The sequence below is a fragment of the Phaenicophaeus curvirostris genome, chromosome Z (assembly GCF_032191515.1).
Source record: "Phaenicophaeus curvirostris isolate KB17595 chromosome Z, BPBGC_Pcur_1.0, whole genome shotgun sequence".
In the NCBI taxonomy this organism is placed as follows: domain Eukaryota; kingdom Metazoa; phylum Chordata; class Aves; order Cuculiformes; family Cuculidae; genus Phaenicophaeus; species Phaenicophaeus curvirostris.
Genome location: NC_091431.1, coordinates 2,648,747 through 2,663,199, shown reverse-complemented (window position 1 = coordinate 2,663,199; position 14,453 = coordinate 2,648,747). Strand labels below are relative to the sequence as shown.

The window sequence follows — 14,453 nt, the reverse complement described above, 5'->3', positions numbered from 1 at the left end:
ATTCCAGGTGGAGAAACTCTTGATGAATGTGGTTTGAAATTTTTATTGGCTGTTCGGCTTCACACATTTCTAACAACTTCACTTCCTCCTGTACACAGAGCTCAACTTCTCCACCAAGGTAATTGATGTGTTTTGTTGGATGAGATGAGGTCCTAGTGACATAGCTGTGTGTAGGATTTCTGTGATGTTGATATGCCTTTGCAGAATCAATGAGTTTTGTTGCAGTTTTTAAAAATAGTATTCTTCAATATGAATGTATGGCAGTGCAAAAAATGTCTGGTTTATTTTAGGTAGCGGTCTTGGAACTGAAGTGATTTTTTTTTCTTCTAACCGTTTTTTTGTTTTCATTTTTTTTTCTATTTTCCCAAAAGAACTAGCATTTCTAGTACCTTGTTGTTCTGATAACCTTCTGGGGGAATAATGCAGTAGAAAACAGAGTATTTACTTAGTTTTTTTAATACATACTAGGAAGAAAAATCTCTTGCAGTCTACTCAGACTTTAATGTTTTTTTCATATCCATACAGGCATTATTTGATTAACTATTTCAAATAGTTTTCTTTGTCATTGTTTTAAGTAGTTCCAACCTGATACTGCAGGCAACAGAATGAGATGGATTTGGTTACACCTGATCAAATCTAAAGGACAGGCTGTGATTGCTTCTTTACCCTTTCATTAGTCATCATGACAGTTGATGGCATTTCCAATCTCATTAATTGTCACCCGCTTCTCAGCTGCATCAGACTGGAATTTGCCAGGACTGTCACAACAAAGTACAGCTGAGTTAGCTCCCTGATGGAATACTTTTAGTTGAGATACTTCTGCTTCTGCCGAGCTCAGAAATTGGTGAGAGTAAGAGGTGCCTCCAGGGCATCTGCAGAGGTTCAGCTGTGTGTGCCTCCCTGAAAAGAAGCATTTCTTGGCCCTCCTCTGGAGGTTCAGTTATCCATTGCCAGCTGTGCTGCTGCTTAGCTGCTGCTCTTGTCTTCATGTGATATTTTTTTTTAATTTGTATCTCTATCCTCAACCCTGTTTTCCACTGTGGTTATTGAATCTATGCCTTTTCTAGTCCAACTCAAAACAGTGAACCTACCTTTTCAAGGCTTTGACAAGTTTGATCAGTATGCTGCACTTTGTGTCATGGCTAATCGTAATGCCACCCAGTATACTTTATGATTTAGTCAGTAGCTCTTTTCTTTGCAAACTGACGTAAAAAGTTCACAGATGAAAAAATATTCTTAGCTCTATAACCTTTCTTAAATATTTGGAATGCAGTGCTTACAAATATTCTTTGATTTCTCTTGCTTCATCAGCAACGCACTTAAAATCCAAACTGAACAATTTTACCTTCTTCCATTCTGCCTTTCCCACCCCTTCACTTCCGATTTGGAGTGTTTTATTAGTGAATCTCTCTCTCTCTCTCTCTCTCTCTCCCTCTCTCTCATTTTTTTTGGTTTTTTTTTTTTAATGGCTTATTTTGTAGGCTTGTCTACTAGTCATTTTGCCTGGGCATTTCATTCAGTAGCAGAAGAAGAACTACTGAGCATGCTGCCAGCAGTGCAGAAAGGAGATCCAGCGTGGTCAGAACTTAGAGCTATGGGTATAGGATGGTGGGTTCGAAACATCCATAGCCTGCGGAAATGCATAGAAAAGGTAAATGTAGCATTCTGATGCAAATTTACCAAACTTCTTTGAAGTGTGTTTACCTTCTATTTTACGTGGTTTTAAATTTTTACATATATTCAGTATTTCTGGGTGTTTAGTGCTGTATTTTTTGTACATAGTTTACTGTATGAATATGAACTTTTGTATTTAACTAGGTTTCATATTCCAGTGTGAAATACATTTTGGGCTTTTAGATATTGCATTTTGAAGGTCCAGTGTACAGTGCTTACTGTGTGTGCTCAAGATGCAGATTGACCATGTAGTTGTTTTTTATAGCAAAATTATGAAACATGTTACAGAAAAAAGTTCTCCTTAGAGACCTGTCAGAAAAGGCATCAGCCAAGATGCTGTATGTCTGTCTCATACGCTGATACATTTCCATAATAACAAAACTTGTTATTTTGGTTTGGCTTGGTTTTTTTGTGGGTGTTTTTTGTGGGTTTGGATTGTTTGGGTTTTTTTTTTTTTCAAATATGTATGTTAATAACCACACAGACAGTGGCAATAAGCCTAACCTCGTTACCATTTGTTTTAAGCTCTTGGAAAAGCCAAGTGCATTGAGCTAGAAAATGACATGCACGAGATACTTTGACTACAGAACACAGAGTGGTAAAATGCATGTCTCTACTTTTATTTTTCAATCTTCAGCAATTAATCATTACTTTGTGAAACTTACCTGCCTTATACTTAAAAAAATCCCAGGAATTCTGGGCCTGCATTTAAGGTTGCCTTACATGGGTCTCAGTCTGTTCTTGCTGGCAGTTAACCCTTTTTCCTTTCTGACCTCCAAAAGTAATTTCCTGTAAACAACTTTTCTCCTACTGTGACTGCTCCCAGACTGTTCTTCAAGACTCCGTCTATCCTTTGATTACCAGAGCAACTAATAGATTAATTTTGTTGTGATTTCAGGGACTGATTTCAGATACAGCCATTCCTATTTGATCTGCCAAAAAGCTATTAGAACTGGAAGAGTATTAGCTAAACGATATCAAACAAAAGCAAGGGGTTGAAGCTGTGATATCTTCACCTGTTCTTATCTCAGGCTCATAGTGAGAGGATGCATCCTATGTTAAAGAGGACTTCCAAGCACTATGGGGCATAGGATACCCAAAGCTACAAGTATCCTGTTTAAGATTTGTGTAAACTTTGGTTGGTTTTTTTTCCTGTTACACTTGTATTCACAGGTGGCTAAAGCAGCCTTTCAGCGAAACAATGATCCACTTGATGCAGCCATATTTTACCTCGCAATGAAAAAGAAGGCTGTGGTCTGGGGATTATACAGGTAGGAGACAGGCAAGCTCTTACATCGCGTTTCACAGTCTGGTATGGTTTGGGGAAAAAAGTTGTGTATCCAAAAGAAGCAAAAGTATTATCATTGAAAGCTCAGATTCAATTTCTCCATTAGTCACTACATTGAATGAGTAGCTTTTAAGCTTCTTGTATTTATTAGGATAATTTAGGTGCTGTTTCTGAATGCAGATACTTCAAATTTGGGTCTCAAATCTACTGTAATTTCAATCTGTGTGATTCTGCTTTATTTTTGAGGACGACTTATGTAATATGTAGAATGACATATTTTCCTTTAGAAAAGTGCTTTTTGTTACAAATTTTACCTCAAGTTCAGAGGACTTAAATAAGCCTGTCTTTTAAACTGCTTTTCATAATACACCATTCAACTCACAAACTTCTTAAAGTAGTTTCCCTTGTCTCTTACTTTTAAGAGCTCACTGGGGAAAAATGAACTTTTCTGGGTTTGTATCAGGTTAACTGAAAATACCATTAGTTTTTGTATTTAATAAAGTTTTTGTTATCTTTAAATATCCAAAGGAAGCCTTCTGTGCTCCCAGTGTGGTGAGAGCTTTTGGGTTTCCTAATGGAAAAATCTGCTTGAAAGTCTGCTGGCATCTGAGAAAATGAAGAGCCATAACGCATCTAGTAAAACATAATATTTTTGTCAATTATGTTCGATATACAGGTCCCGAAAAGATGCTAAAATGACACAATTTTTTGGAAACAACTTTGCTGAGGACAGATGGCGCAAAGCAGCATTAAAGAATGCTTTTTCTTTGCTTGGCAAACAGCGTTTTGAACATTCTGCAGCATTTTTCTTGTTGGCAGGACACTTAAAAGATGCAGTGGAGGTAATAAAGTAATAAACTTTAGTTTAAGACTGTTTCATTCTCCCAAACTTACAAATATATAGAATGTGACTCGCATTTTGCACTAGTATGACCTCTGCAGATTCTAGTAGGGTTATGTTCTTTCCCTCCCCACCCTCTGCTCCAAATTAATAACAAATTACAAATCCTTGATCTTTACGTTTTGATTCTGTTTTAGCTCTCATATTAGTGATACTAAAATGTCCCATGGTTAGTTTCTCCATAATAATATTGAGAGGCCTACCTACCATTAATTTGCTTTCTGAAAATGAAGGCTTTTTGACAATGATGTGGGTTGGCCCTGGAATCCCTTCACAAAAATATGTATTTTCTGGGCCTGTTTCAGTTGAAAAGATGGTAGGAAATTAATCTCTCTGGTAATGAATGATTTGTTCTGTAAAGCTTTGTAACCAGCATCCAGCTCCAGGAGGTGACATGTGCACACTGACAAAGATTTATTGAAGCCAGTTGATTTCAAATATCTATTGTCATGTCAGGCTTAAACTGAAGAAACTGCAAACGAGTTCTAACAATTGGCCACAGCTATAGTACATAGTTCCTACTAATGTTTTATGGAATTGATAGACCTACTTATGTCAGTGTGAACAAATTTATGTCACTTCCTGTCTTGTGATCATTTTAATGAGAGGAGAAATTATAATGTTTAGTCTCATGAATATATTTATTTTTAATTAGGTCTGCCTTGAAAGACTGAATGACATTCAGTTGGCTCTTGTAATATCAAGACTTTATGAATCAGAGTTTGAAGTATCTAGTACTTATAAATCTATACTACAGAAGAGAATTTTGGGAGGTGTGTTTCCTGGAAAAGAGAGCTCAGGAAACATGCACTCTGACCCTTTTCTGCGAAGTATGGCTTACTGGATTTTGGAAGATTATAGCAAGGCTCTTGACACTTTGATTACGCATTCTGTTGAAGATGAAGGAGGTAAGAATATGAGTATTTTGCCTGTTAGGTTGGTTTTAACTATTTGATCGTTTAAGTAGTAGTTTCTTAAAGCATAGTCTGAACAAGACCAGGCGATGCTGCTCACTGTTGCTAGTAAATGGCCTGCTGTAGCAATATATGTGGGTTTTATAGTAAATAGGATAGCTGTGCTGTTATTCTGTATCCCACTAATGGATACTGAGTTTATCCTTTAAGTTTGTGACTGTCAGGGTGATGAGAATGACCTTGCAGTGATGCAGCTTTTTTTCTGGCAGCAGCCTAAAGATGAAGAGGCATATTTCCTTTGTTACTTAGCTTGACTCCGTCACAACCTAGGAAGAAATTTCTGATCGCACGCTTTCATAGGAGAGTCTGGAATGCATGGTGTTTTGTAGCTTTTAGTCCTTGGGAAGAACTTTGCAGATTAATTCTTTCATACAGAATAGTAGATTTTCCTCATGATGTAATATCTTTTCAGATGAAGGAAATGGCTCGTCGAGTTGTAACCCTGCAGTGTTTAACTTCTATAACTACTTAAGAACACATCCTCTCTTGTTGAGACGTCATTTTGGCTCTTCTGATACGTCTTCCACACATATTTGCCTAACAGTAGAAAATGGATTAGCTGACAAAATCAACCTAGGTGAAAGACGTCTGTTTTTCACCACTGCATATGCTCATCTGAAAGCTGGTTGCCCTATGTTGGCCTTAGAAGTGTTATCAAAGATGCCGAAAGTTGTCAAGAGGTCAAAGTCTTCCTGTAGATCCCCTAGTTTAATGGATGCCACTAAAGATTTCTCACCATCCTCTCCAGTTAAAGAGTTGGAAACGAAAGACCAGTCTTGCAGTATTGATTGGTCACAGCCAGTATTGAATGGTCTAGGTTCATCTTCAGATTGCTCATCAGGAAAACATTCAAGTTCAACACTTTCCTTTGACTGGAGCCAGTCAAGTGTGGTATTCCAAGATGAACCTCTGAAGCTCCAGTCAGACAGTGATGAAAGTGATGAGAGTGAAGATTCTTCCCTGGTAATGAAAGACCTAAAACCCCTCAAGAAAACTGAGAAATCATATGAAACAAGTTCTAGCTTCACAGAATCGTTTAGTGTAGTTGATGACAAAGACATTTTAAGTCCATCAGAAGATATAATTTCAGCACAGCTAAAGTTTAGAGCATGCCTGAAAATTCTTACTGTAGAGCTTCGTACACTGTCAACTGGTTATGAGGTAGACGGTGGGAAATTGAGGTATCAGCTTTATCAGTGGCTTGAAAGAGAAGTGGTGGCTCTTCAAAAGACTTGTGACTATAATGTTGAAGTAGAAGAGACACAGTCAGGAATTGGTGTGATGCCAGAAGAAGCTACATTACATGAAAACACTGAAGACTTAGCTGACCAGCAAAAAAATATGCTACAGAAAGAAGACTTTCAGAAAAGACGTCAATGGCTTCTGAAATACCAGTCTCTCCTAAGAATGTTCCTTAGTTACTGTATACTTCATGGCTCTCATGGAGGAGGTTTGGCATCTGTCAGAATGGAATTAATTCTGCTGTTGCAGGAATCTCAGCAGGTATGTGGGGGAACTTAGTTTCTGTTTTCTCTGTTTCAGGTTTGTTGTAGATTTTCTTAATGTGCTTTATGTTATTGTTAAAGTTTTCCTATTCTAGCATGCACCTGTTTCATAATAAGTGTAACACTTTTTAATGTTGTTTTCTGTAGGCTATGAGGATTTTTTGTTGTTTAGAATCCCCTTCTCCCCTTTCAAAAGTTCCGTTGTCTTTAGGAAACTGTACTATAACTTAGCATGTGTGTTTCTTGCTTATTTTTAGGAACAGTCAATACAGATACCTTCCAGCCCTCTACCAGAGCAAAGCTCTGTACCTCTCCTGTTTGCTTGCACAGCTAGTGCCAAAACAGTGGTGGCTAATCCATTGCTACATCTTGGTAACTTAACTCATGATATATTACATGCCATAATAAACCTTGATTCGCCACCTCATCCTGATACTCAGGATAACAAGGTGTGTATTTTTTTATAGTTCTTTGGCTTTGTTGTTGTTGTCTTTGTCTGATTTGCTGAAGTCATGAATCATTTTCTGGCAGCATGAAAACATTCTGGTGTGCCTACATGTGTTATAAAACTGTGGAAAATAAATATTTTTTGTAGAACTTGCCCTAAGCTAAAATAGTGGTCCCTGATTATTACTTATTGTTGAGGTGCTGAGCATCTGGTTCAACCTTGGACTGAAACCGAATTTTAACTGTTAGGTTAAATCTTTCCTGAAATTTTGTATGTATTAGGGCTCAAATCATGTTTCATTTTACTGCGGATTTCTAGAGAAGACTCCAAGATTGCTCAGTTCCTATTCTCTGTGTCATTTCAGAGGAAGCAGACAATTAATTATAATAATGCATTTTTTAAAAACCTTTTTTATCAACTGTTTTTCACACATAAATGTGTTTTTGGATATATTAAGAGAAGTGTCAGCTGTGATAGAAGTAGTCATCAGTGTGATACTCAGTATCACATCAGATACATACACTCAGTGTATGTATCTGACAGCTGCATAAGAATTGGTCAAAAATTAAGCTACGTTGTGATTTTTGTTTGGAAGCAAAGTGTTTGTATTCCGAGCCAGGATATTGCTCCTGCCTTATGGTATAATCATTTGTGGCTGTTGCATAGAGGTTTAATATGATGCTATTTCTTAATTAAATACATTACAGCTGAAGCTGATTTGTGATTATGGGCTGGTGGGGACAGTGAGGGCTTGAGAGCTTCCCCCTCCCTTTCAGTGCAAAATGAATTGATTTATCTGAAGTGAGTTCTGAAGAGAAGATGTCTTCCTAAGTGATTTTCTGCTATAAGTGCTTGTACCTTCCATATTCAGTACTCGTTGCACTACTACAAATCTGTATGCTTTGTAGGCAATGGCACTTAATACTGTTGTTCTTGAGTGTGATATGTTCTATATTCTATTCCTTTTTGTCTTACAGATATACGTAATGCATACCTTAGCAGCCTCACTCTCTGCTTGCATCTACCAATGTCTTTGTGATGGCCACAGCTACAGGTAAAAGCCAATGAAAAGTGCTGTTTAGAGAGTGGTCAATACAGTTTCTCGCTGTAGTAATGGGACAATAGCATGTCAGAAGGCAGTGCCCACACCTGCCAACATCTAGAAAGGGCTGTCATTTGAATACTTTTAAACATAACTTTTTTTATATAAATACAACATTGTACTTTTCTGTTTCACAGCTCATTTCAAGCAAATCAGTTCACTGGAACAGTGTATCAGGCAGTGCTATTAACTCAACGCCATTCTCTAAGAACAACAAGCTTAGAAGAAACAGTGACTCCCAATACATCACCTGCTCAGTGGCCAGGTATCTAGACATGTTTTGTTTCTTTCCTCTTAAAGAAAACTGAATTGTCTGGGTCCACTGCAAGAACATTTAGCCGTGCTCTGGACTTCCTAGTGGTAACAGCTCAGTGGTAAAAAAATAAGGTGTTATTATAACACTTTATCTTTGTTTCTTAAAAGCTTTAAGCTGGTAATTTGGGTTATTCACTAAGTTAAGTGGATTCATATTGCTTTCTTTTGCTAAAAATATTACTAGGAGTCATAATATAGGGCAAATAAATAGAAAGTAGGGTGTTGTCCTGTACTCTACTCACTCCCCCTGCAGGCAACAGATCAGTCTCACTGTTATTCTGCTTCCTTACTCTTGAAAAGGGCTTGAAAGGTTATCATAGGTTGTGCTCCATCTCATAATGTCTGTAGTTTATGTACAGCAATTGAACTGACCTGAAACTGTTGACAGTGAGAAGATTATAGTGAATTATTTTTCTCTGTGGCTCTAAAGTCCATGTAGGACTTCAGGTAATTCTTAACTCGTGCTGGGATCTGGCATAATGAAGCTACACTGGGTCACATTAGAGGGAGTGTAAGCTGCATAATATATGTGTATGTGAGCTTCAGTTTATAGCACTAATTTTAATGTAAGAGTAACCAAGAAATATGGGTTTTTATTGTGGTATTTTTTTTCATTAAGGAGAAAAAATCTTTTGGAGAATCTTGACCGGTCTTTGTGTTTGATGCTATACTTTTTTTCTTTTCCACAAAATGGTCTGTCACTGAATCTGCAGATTTTGGAGAAAAATCAGGTTGTCATCTGTTTTCTCCTTATTTCATTTGTTGCATAGTTAAATTTCTAGTGAATGAGACAATTAATTCTTAGCTGTTGTGCTTATAGGTAGTATCGCCTTGAACAGATTCCTCTATTTTTTTTTTTTAATACCTTCAGATGCTTTGCAAATGAGAGTACGACACGAGGTAGAATTCTTTGGCCGCTGTATTTGTATTTTCACTTATATGCACAAAGTGATGCAGTCAGAGCCATATATAAACTCTACAACATTTTTTAGGAGCATAAAAACAATACAAGATGTTTGGTACTTGGGTGAAAGAAAACTTGTCAGACAATGTGTGGTTCAAGATGATGCCCATGATACTTGGTTGATTTTACCACTGTAAAGAAAGAATATAGCATTTCAACTTAGTGTTATGCTGGAGTTATAAACCTAACTGGTAATATAAGCAAAGTCAGTGAGCAGAATAATATTATTATTTTAAATATAAGAATCGGGTGCTATGTGTTGAATATACTCTGAGGAACTGTATTAAAAGTAGAGAATAAAGAGCTAATCCTTTCTGAAAGAGCTGAGGAGCCAGAAAAGAGAGAGCTAGAGGCATGTAAGTCATGTAACTAAATACTGTATCATGGATTTTCAGTACCAGAGAGCTGAAGTAAAGCTGCCAGTGTTTTACTTAATATATATGCCCAAATCTGAGTACTTTTTTGTGATTTTTTTTCATCTTTTCTTGAAAGGTTGCTACGTATTTCTTTAAGTGTTAGTCCAAAACATGAAGCTGAAAAACAATAATAAACTGTTAAACAGCATGCCTCTTCAAAGTTTTCAATTGCCTCTAAAACGTAGAATTTTTCTGCACTAGAAGATACTAAAGTGTCGGTCAAAATACCCATGATAATCCAGAGTATGTTCACACACACACCTATATGCTTTTATTTTTAAACAGGAATAACAGCTCTAATACGTCTCTTGAATTCTGCTGGTGAGGAAGCCCAGCCAGGCCTCACAGTTTTACTTTGTGAAATTCTAACTGCAGTCTATCTGAGTCTGTTCATCCATGGCCTAGCAACACATTCTAGCAATGAGCTGTACAGGATTATGGCTCATCCACTTAACAACAAAATGTGGTCTGCTATCTTTGGAGGAGGAGCTCATACACCCAGCAGAGGACAAGTGCAATTAAAGACAAAAACTGGTTAGTTCTATTGTTTTACTTGTATTTGTGGTCTGGGTTTTTTTAAGAGAATATGGCTGCTGAATGCTTAAAAGTAATTGCTTTATATAGTTTGTGGTCAGTAATAATGCAATATATTTTTAGATTGAAAAAAAGAAATCATGATCTGCAATTATTGGCATAGATATTGTGTAGAACAGAACAGGAAGCAGAAATGAATGTTATTAAAATAAGGTTTTCAATTAGCAAAACTGCTGTAAAGTAAGTGGGTTAAATTCGTCTTAAAGAAGAAATTTTCAGTATTATTAAGTCTAGTTTTTAATGTTAATTTTAAAGCTTTCCCATTCTCTCAAAACAGGAATATTTTCCCATTTTACAAATACAGTATGTTTTTTCTCTTTGGCAGGTAGGCACTTCCCAATGCCTAGCCCACAGCAGGTAGTAGTGTTCTCCATGGAATGTGTGGGGTTTTCCAAATCCCTTACCGCCTTCAGTACTCATAGTCCTACCAAATCTTCAGGCAAGATACTAGATTTAGTACTAGGCCTCTACATGCAGTTTGCTCTGTGTGATTTTTTTGCATATGTAGAAAGACAGAAAAACTTCTGTTTGCAAGCCATGACATCAAAATTTAAAGTGAATTTTTGTCATTAAAGCAGTAGTTGAATCGGGCCTTTTTAAAAAGCAAAAATTGGCACTGGTGTTATATGCTTACTACACTTCATTTGAAATCAATGTCGAATATTAAATTACTTTGACCATGGTTTGAAAGGATCAGAAGTGTTTCATATCTTTGCTGGAGATCTGCTTGTTTTGTTTTCTGAGTATAAGCATTATTACGCATGTGGATTTCTAAGTGTTCTAGACATTACAAAGAAAAAGTCTTGTTGATACTCAATTTTGGTAGTCTGAGAACCCTTTAGGAAAGCAAACAACATTTAAGTTTTAAATTCAGATTATTATAAATTTTCCTGGGGTCAAAAATTAATTCTGTGTTGCTTTTGTTTTAGTACAGAATTATGATTTGTAATGTAGTTGGACTTCTGTAAAACTTAAAAGCAACAATCCTAGAGATTATCTCATGTTTTAAATGGAAGATTTTGTAAAGATGAATCTAATTAAACTATTATGACTTTGTATATAACATCTGTATATATATACGCAAAATATAACTTAATAGAAATTTTGTTATGTTATAACTGATAGTAGAAGTTTGTTACACATAAAAAGGTTTTAACTTGCATTTAAGGAAAACTGAAGATGTAGTCTCCTTATACAGGCTTTGTCAGAAATAGAAAAGTAGTCTACTTTCAGAGTAGAGATCTTTAATCAAAAGTGAGTACTTATTCTAGATCTGATCACCTTTCTCTGTGGTATTGAATAAATATTTCTCAATATAATTTTATCAAGGTAAAAATATTCGCCATATCAAAATTGTTGGAAGGTATAACTGGCTTCTGTTTGCAATTCTAAGTTTCCTAGGTGTTGGTAACTGTACACTGAGGTGTGTTAATGCTGCTGCTACTACTGTTTTAAAACAAGATAATTGTTTTACATAGAAATGTATTCTGAAATGCATACAAAATGCCAGTCTACTGCACGCTTTTCTTAAAAAGGAATGCTAGCCGTCTGATTGCAGAATTAATAGAAGTTGCTGGAAGAATCAAGAACCTGAAACTGAAAATTTAGAGGAAGAAGGGAACTTTTTAAATATTAAGTTGTAGGAATAATCAAACATGGGAAAAGGGGCCTGCTGGGGTTGTGGAGTCTCAGTCTTTGGAGTCATTCAAAACTTGCACTAACTAGGCCGTCACCTAAGTCAGCCCTATTCTGATCAAGACGTTGGACCAGGTGCCTTCCAACCTATGAAATCCTAGGATTCTGATGTTCTGTTATTTGTTTTTAATACATGTTTATCTAGAGCAAATTTTGTGGAAAGATTTTTCAAGAAACATCTTTCTCTGTCACTTCGAATTAAAAAAAAAAAGAATAAAGAAAAAAAGACTCTAATGAAGCAAGGAAATTGAATTAAAATCAGCTGTATTTTTGTGCCTTTACTGTCATGTCTTACTTTTTCTTCTGACACCCAGAAATGAAGTGGGTAAGAAATGACTGGAATGCTTGTTGCAGTCAACTATGGCATGTTCTTCCAGAATATGTTTTAGGTTTTGTATAATTTATCATTTTTTTAATGCATAAATAGACTCTTTTCTCTTAAGTTAGTTTTTTTTGGGTTTTTTCAGAAATTTGTGAAAAGTTTTCACTTTCAAATGGAGGTCAAAAGCCAGAAATTCTTAACACTAAAAATGCTATTATAATGACATGCCCTGTCTATTATTATGGTATGTCCTTCCTTCATGTCTTCTCCTCCTTGCCCTCCCAATCCTTTAGCACTTCATCTGAATTCAGATGTTGATCTCTTAACTTTCAAAGTTATGTGAAGAGACTATAGTACTGTGTACAGTGCTGGCCAATGAATTTATGTGATTTCCCTTTCCGCTCTTTGCTTTAGCTCCTTGAGCATATAATAGCTTTGGATATAAAATTTCTCTTAAATAAATATGATCTTTCCTTTAGGCACAAATTGAAAAACAGGAGCCAAAAAATAGTTCCTGATAGTCTTATAAAATCCCGATCCATGTTAGGAATTAGTTTGTGTGAAAAACTGTTGTTCTGTTTCCTCTTTCACAGAAAATATCAGACAAAGTATAGCAGTTTGAATGCTTTTTAAAGCTACTTTAGACTTTCCAGCTGTGTTTCTTGCTTTTGCAGTTGCAGCAAATGTTTGACAAACTGGGTTAGCATTTGAGAATTTACATTATGTCTTGAAATTGTGGATATGTTTTGTTTTCAAAGAGGCAAGTAGCACCTGAAAAATAGCCTTACTGTTAATTATAGCAGATCTTATCAGAATTATATTTACTATATAGTTTCTCTTTGAAACTGCCTCACAATACTGTTTTACAACTTAAGTCTATGTAGAGATGTTAAGTTCTCTGTAATCCAGAGGGTTCTTAAGGGAAAGTTTGAATTTTACTGTAACAGTTAGAAATCCATACTTTCATTTTGTGTTTTCAATTATTCCATGCTACAAGAGTCAATTAAATGCAAAACTACTTTCTAAACTTGAGTATTTTACAAGGACACTCTATAGACTTGTCATTTTGGATTTCGTATACAGAAAATCAAAAATCTGTTAATACTTTGCTGTTAAGAAGAGTTATTTTTCTCTTCTGATTGTCCTACCTTTCCAAGCAATTAAAGAAGTTTTAACACAAATATTGTTTCAGAGTACTTCGGTAGGGAGAAATAGTAGCAGCTCTTACTGCCATGAGTTTTGCCTAACATGGTAGGGGTTTTGAGAAATAGATGCCTTGATGTACACAGAATATTTATCTATAGGATGTGCAGCCCTGCTGTCAGTCTTACATGTGTATTTCTCTTAGACCCACTGAGTTAATTTGTAGCTTTTCTATGCTCACCACAGAGCTTTATTCATGGCCATTACAGATTTTTTAAGTGTCTTGACAGGTTAACAGAATGTCTAACAGATAATGAATTTAGTGTTTGGCCAAGTTTTGCTTAGGCAACTGTAAAGAAAAAACAAGCCCTTAGAACTCTGGTATTCATCTGCTTGCTGCACCTTCTGTGAAGTAGATTTCATCAATAATCTAAAGCAAACCAACAAAAGCTGAACTTGCATTAGTAGTGCTTCAGGCTAGAAACATTCTATGCCTCAGACTAGATCCAGCAGTGCTATATATCTGCTGCTCAGTTTCACCAGCAAATCAGAAACAACAGTTAAAAGTCTTCATATTTTGACTTCTATCTCCAGGAAGAGCTTAATCTCAGAATAGATAAAAGCACGCAGATTACTCAAGTGTTAAAGCCTTCCAGGTCATGTAAGGACCTACAATAGCAAATGCAGAATTCCCTATGATATCATTAATAATGGAAATTTTGGCATCAGTATGAGAATAATTGCCTTGAATTCCAACTCTGAATTAGATACTGCAGTGTTGAGCTTGTTTTCATGTGGTACTTTGGAGTATTGAGAACCTCATTACTTGTATGGCCTTCCGGTTCTATATTGAAGTCTTTGTCTTCTTGCTATTGCTGTCTTATTCTTGGTTACAGCAGCCAGTAAAATAGATTAAAAGTTTGACTTGAAGTGTTTGCACTGTGCATGATGGAGTTCTTTTGGCTCAGTAGAAGAAGCATTAGATGATCAGAACAGGAAATGTCAGCAAAGTTCATGCATGCCACCAAGTATTTGTGTTTATCTATTTTTTTTGAGAAGTTTCTACTCATCATTTATTGAAATGCCCACAGTGTCTTAATATCTTTCAGAAA

At 36.0% G+C, this 14,453-nt stretch overlaps 2 protein-coding genes across 9 annotated transcripts in view; both read left to right on the top strand.

Moving 5' to 3' along the window:
• Positions 1-14,453, top strand: part of HSD17B4 (hydroxysteroid 17-beta dehydrogenase 4) — a 201,307-nt gene that overhangs the window by 3,895 nt on the left and 182,959 nt on the right. The gene's annotated exons all lie outside the window — the stretch shown is intronic.
• DMXL1 (Dmx like 1) overlaps positions 1-14,453 on the top strand; it is an 81,475-nt gene that overhangs the window by 41,266 nt on the left and 25,756 nt on the right. For 6 of the 8 annotated variants that reach the window (XM_069880528.1, XM_069880529.1, XM_069880531.1 and 3 more), the window contains 10 exons: positions 8-118; positions 1,482-1,651; positions 2,848-2,945; positions 3,639-3,804; positions 4,519-4,771; positions 5,250-6,340; positions 6,600-6,791; positions 7,768-7,844; positions 8,030-8,157; positions 9,873-10,121. In XM_069880528.1, coding sequence (XP_069736629.1) covers positions 8-118; positions 1,482-1,651; positions 2,848-2,945; positions 3,639-3,804; positions 4,519-4,771; positions 5,250-6,340; positions 6,600-6,791; positions 7,768-7,844; positions 8,030-8,157; positions 9,873-10,121 — 2,535 coding nt within the window. Of the gene's footprint in view, positions 1-7; positions 119-1,481; positions 1,652-2,847; positions 2,946-3,638; positions 3,805-4,518; positions 4,772-5,249; positions 6,341-6,599; positions 6,792-7,767; positions 7,845-8,029; positions 8,158-9,872; positions 10,122-10,506; positions 11,206-14,453 lie in introns of those variants that run through there. The other 2 variants (XM_069880535.1, XM_069880534.1) reach the window with 2 other exon arrangements.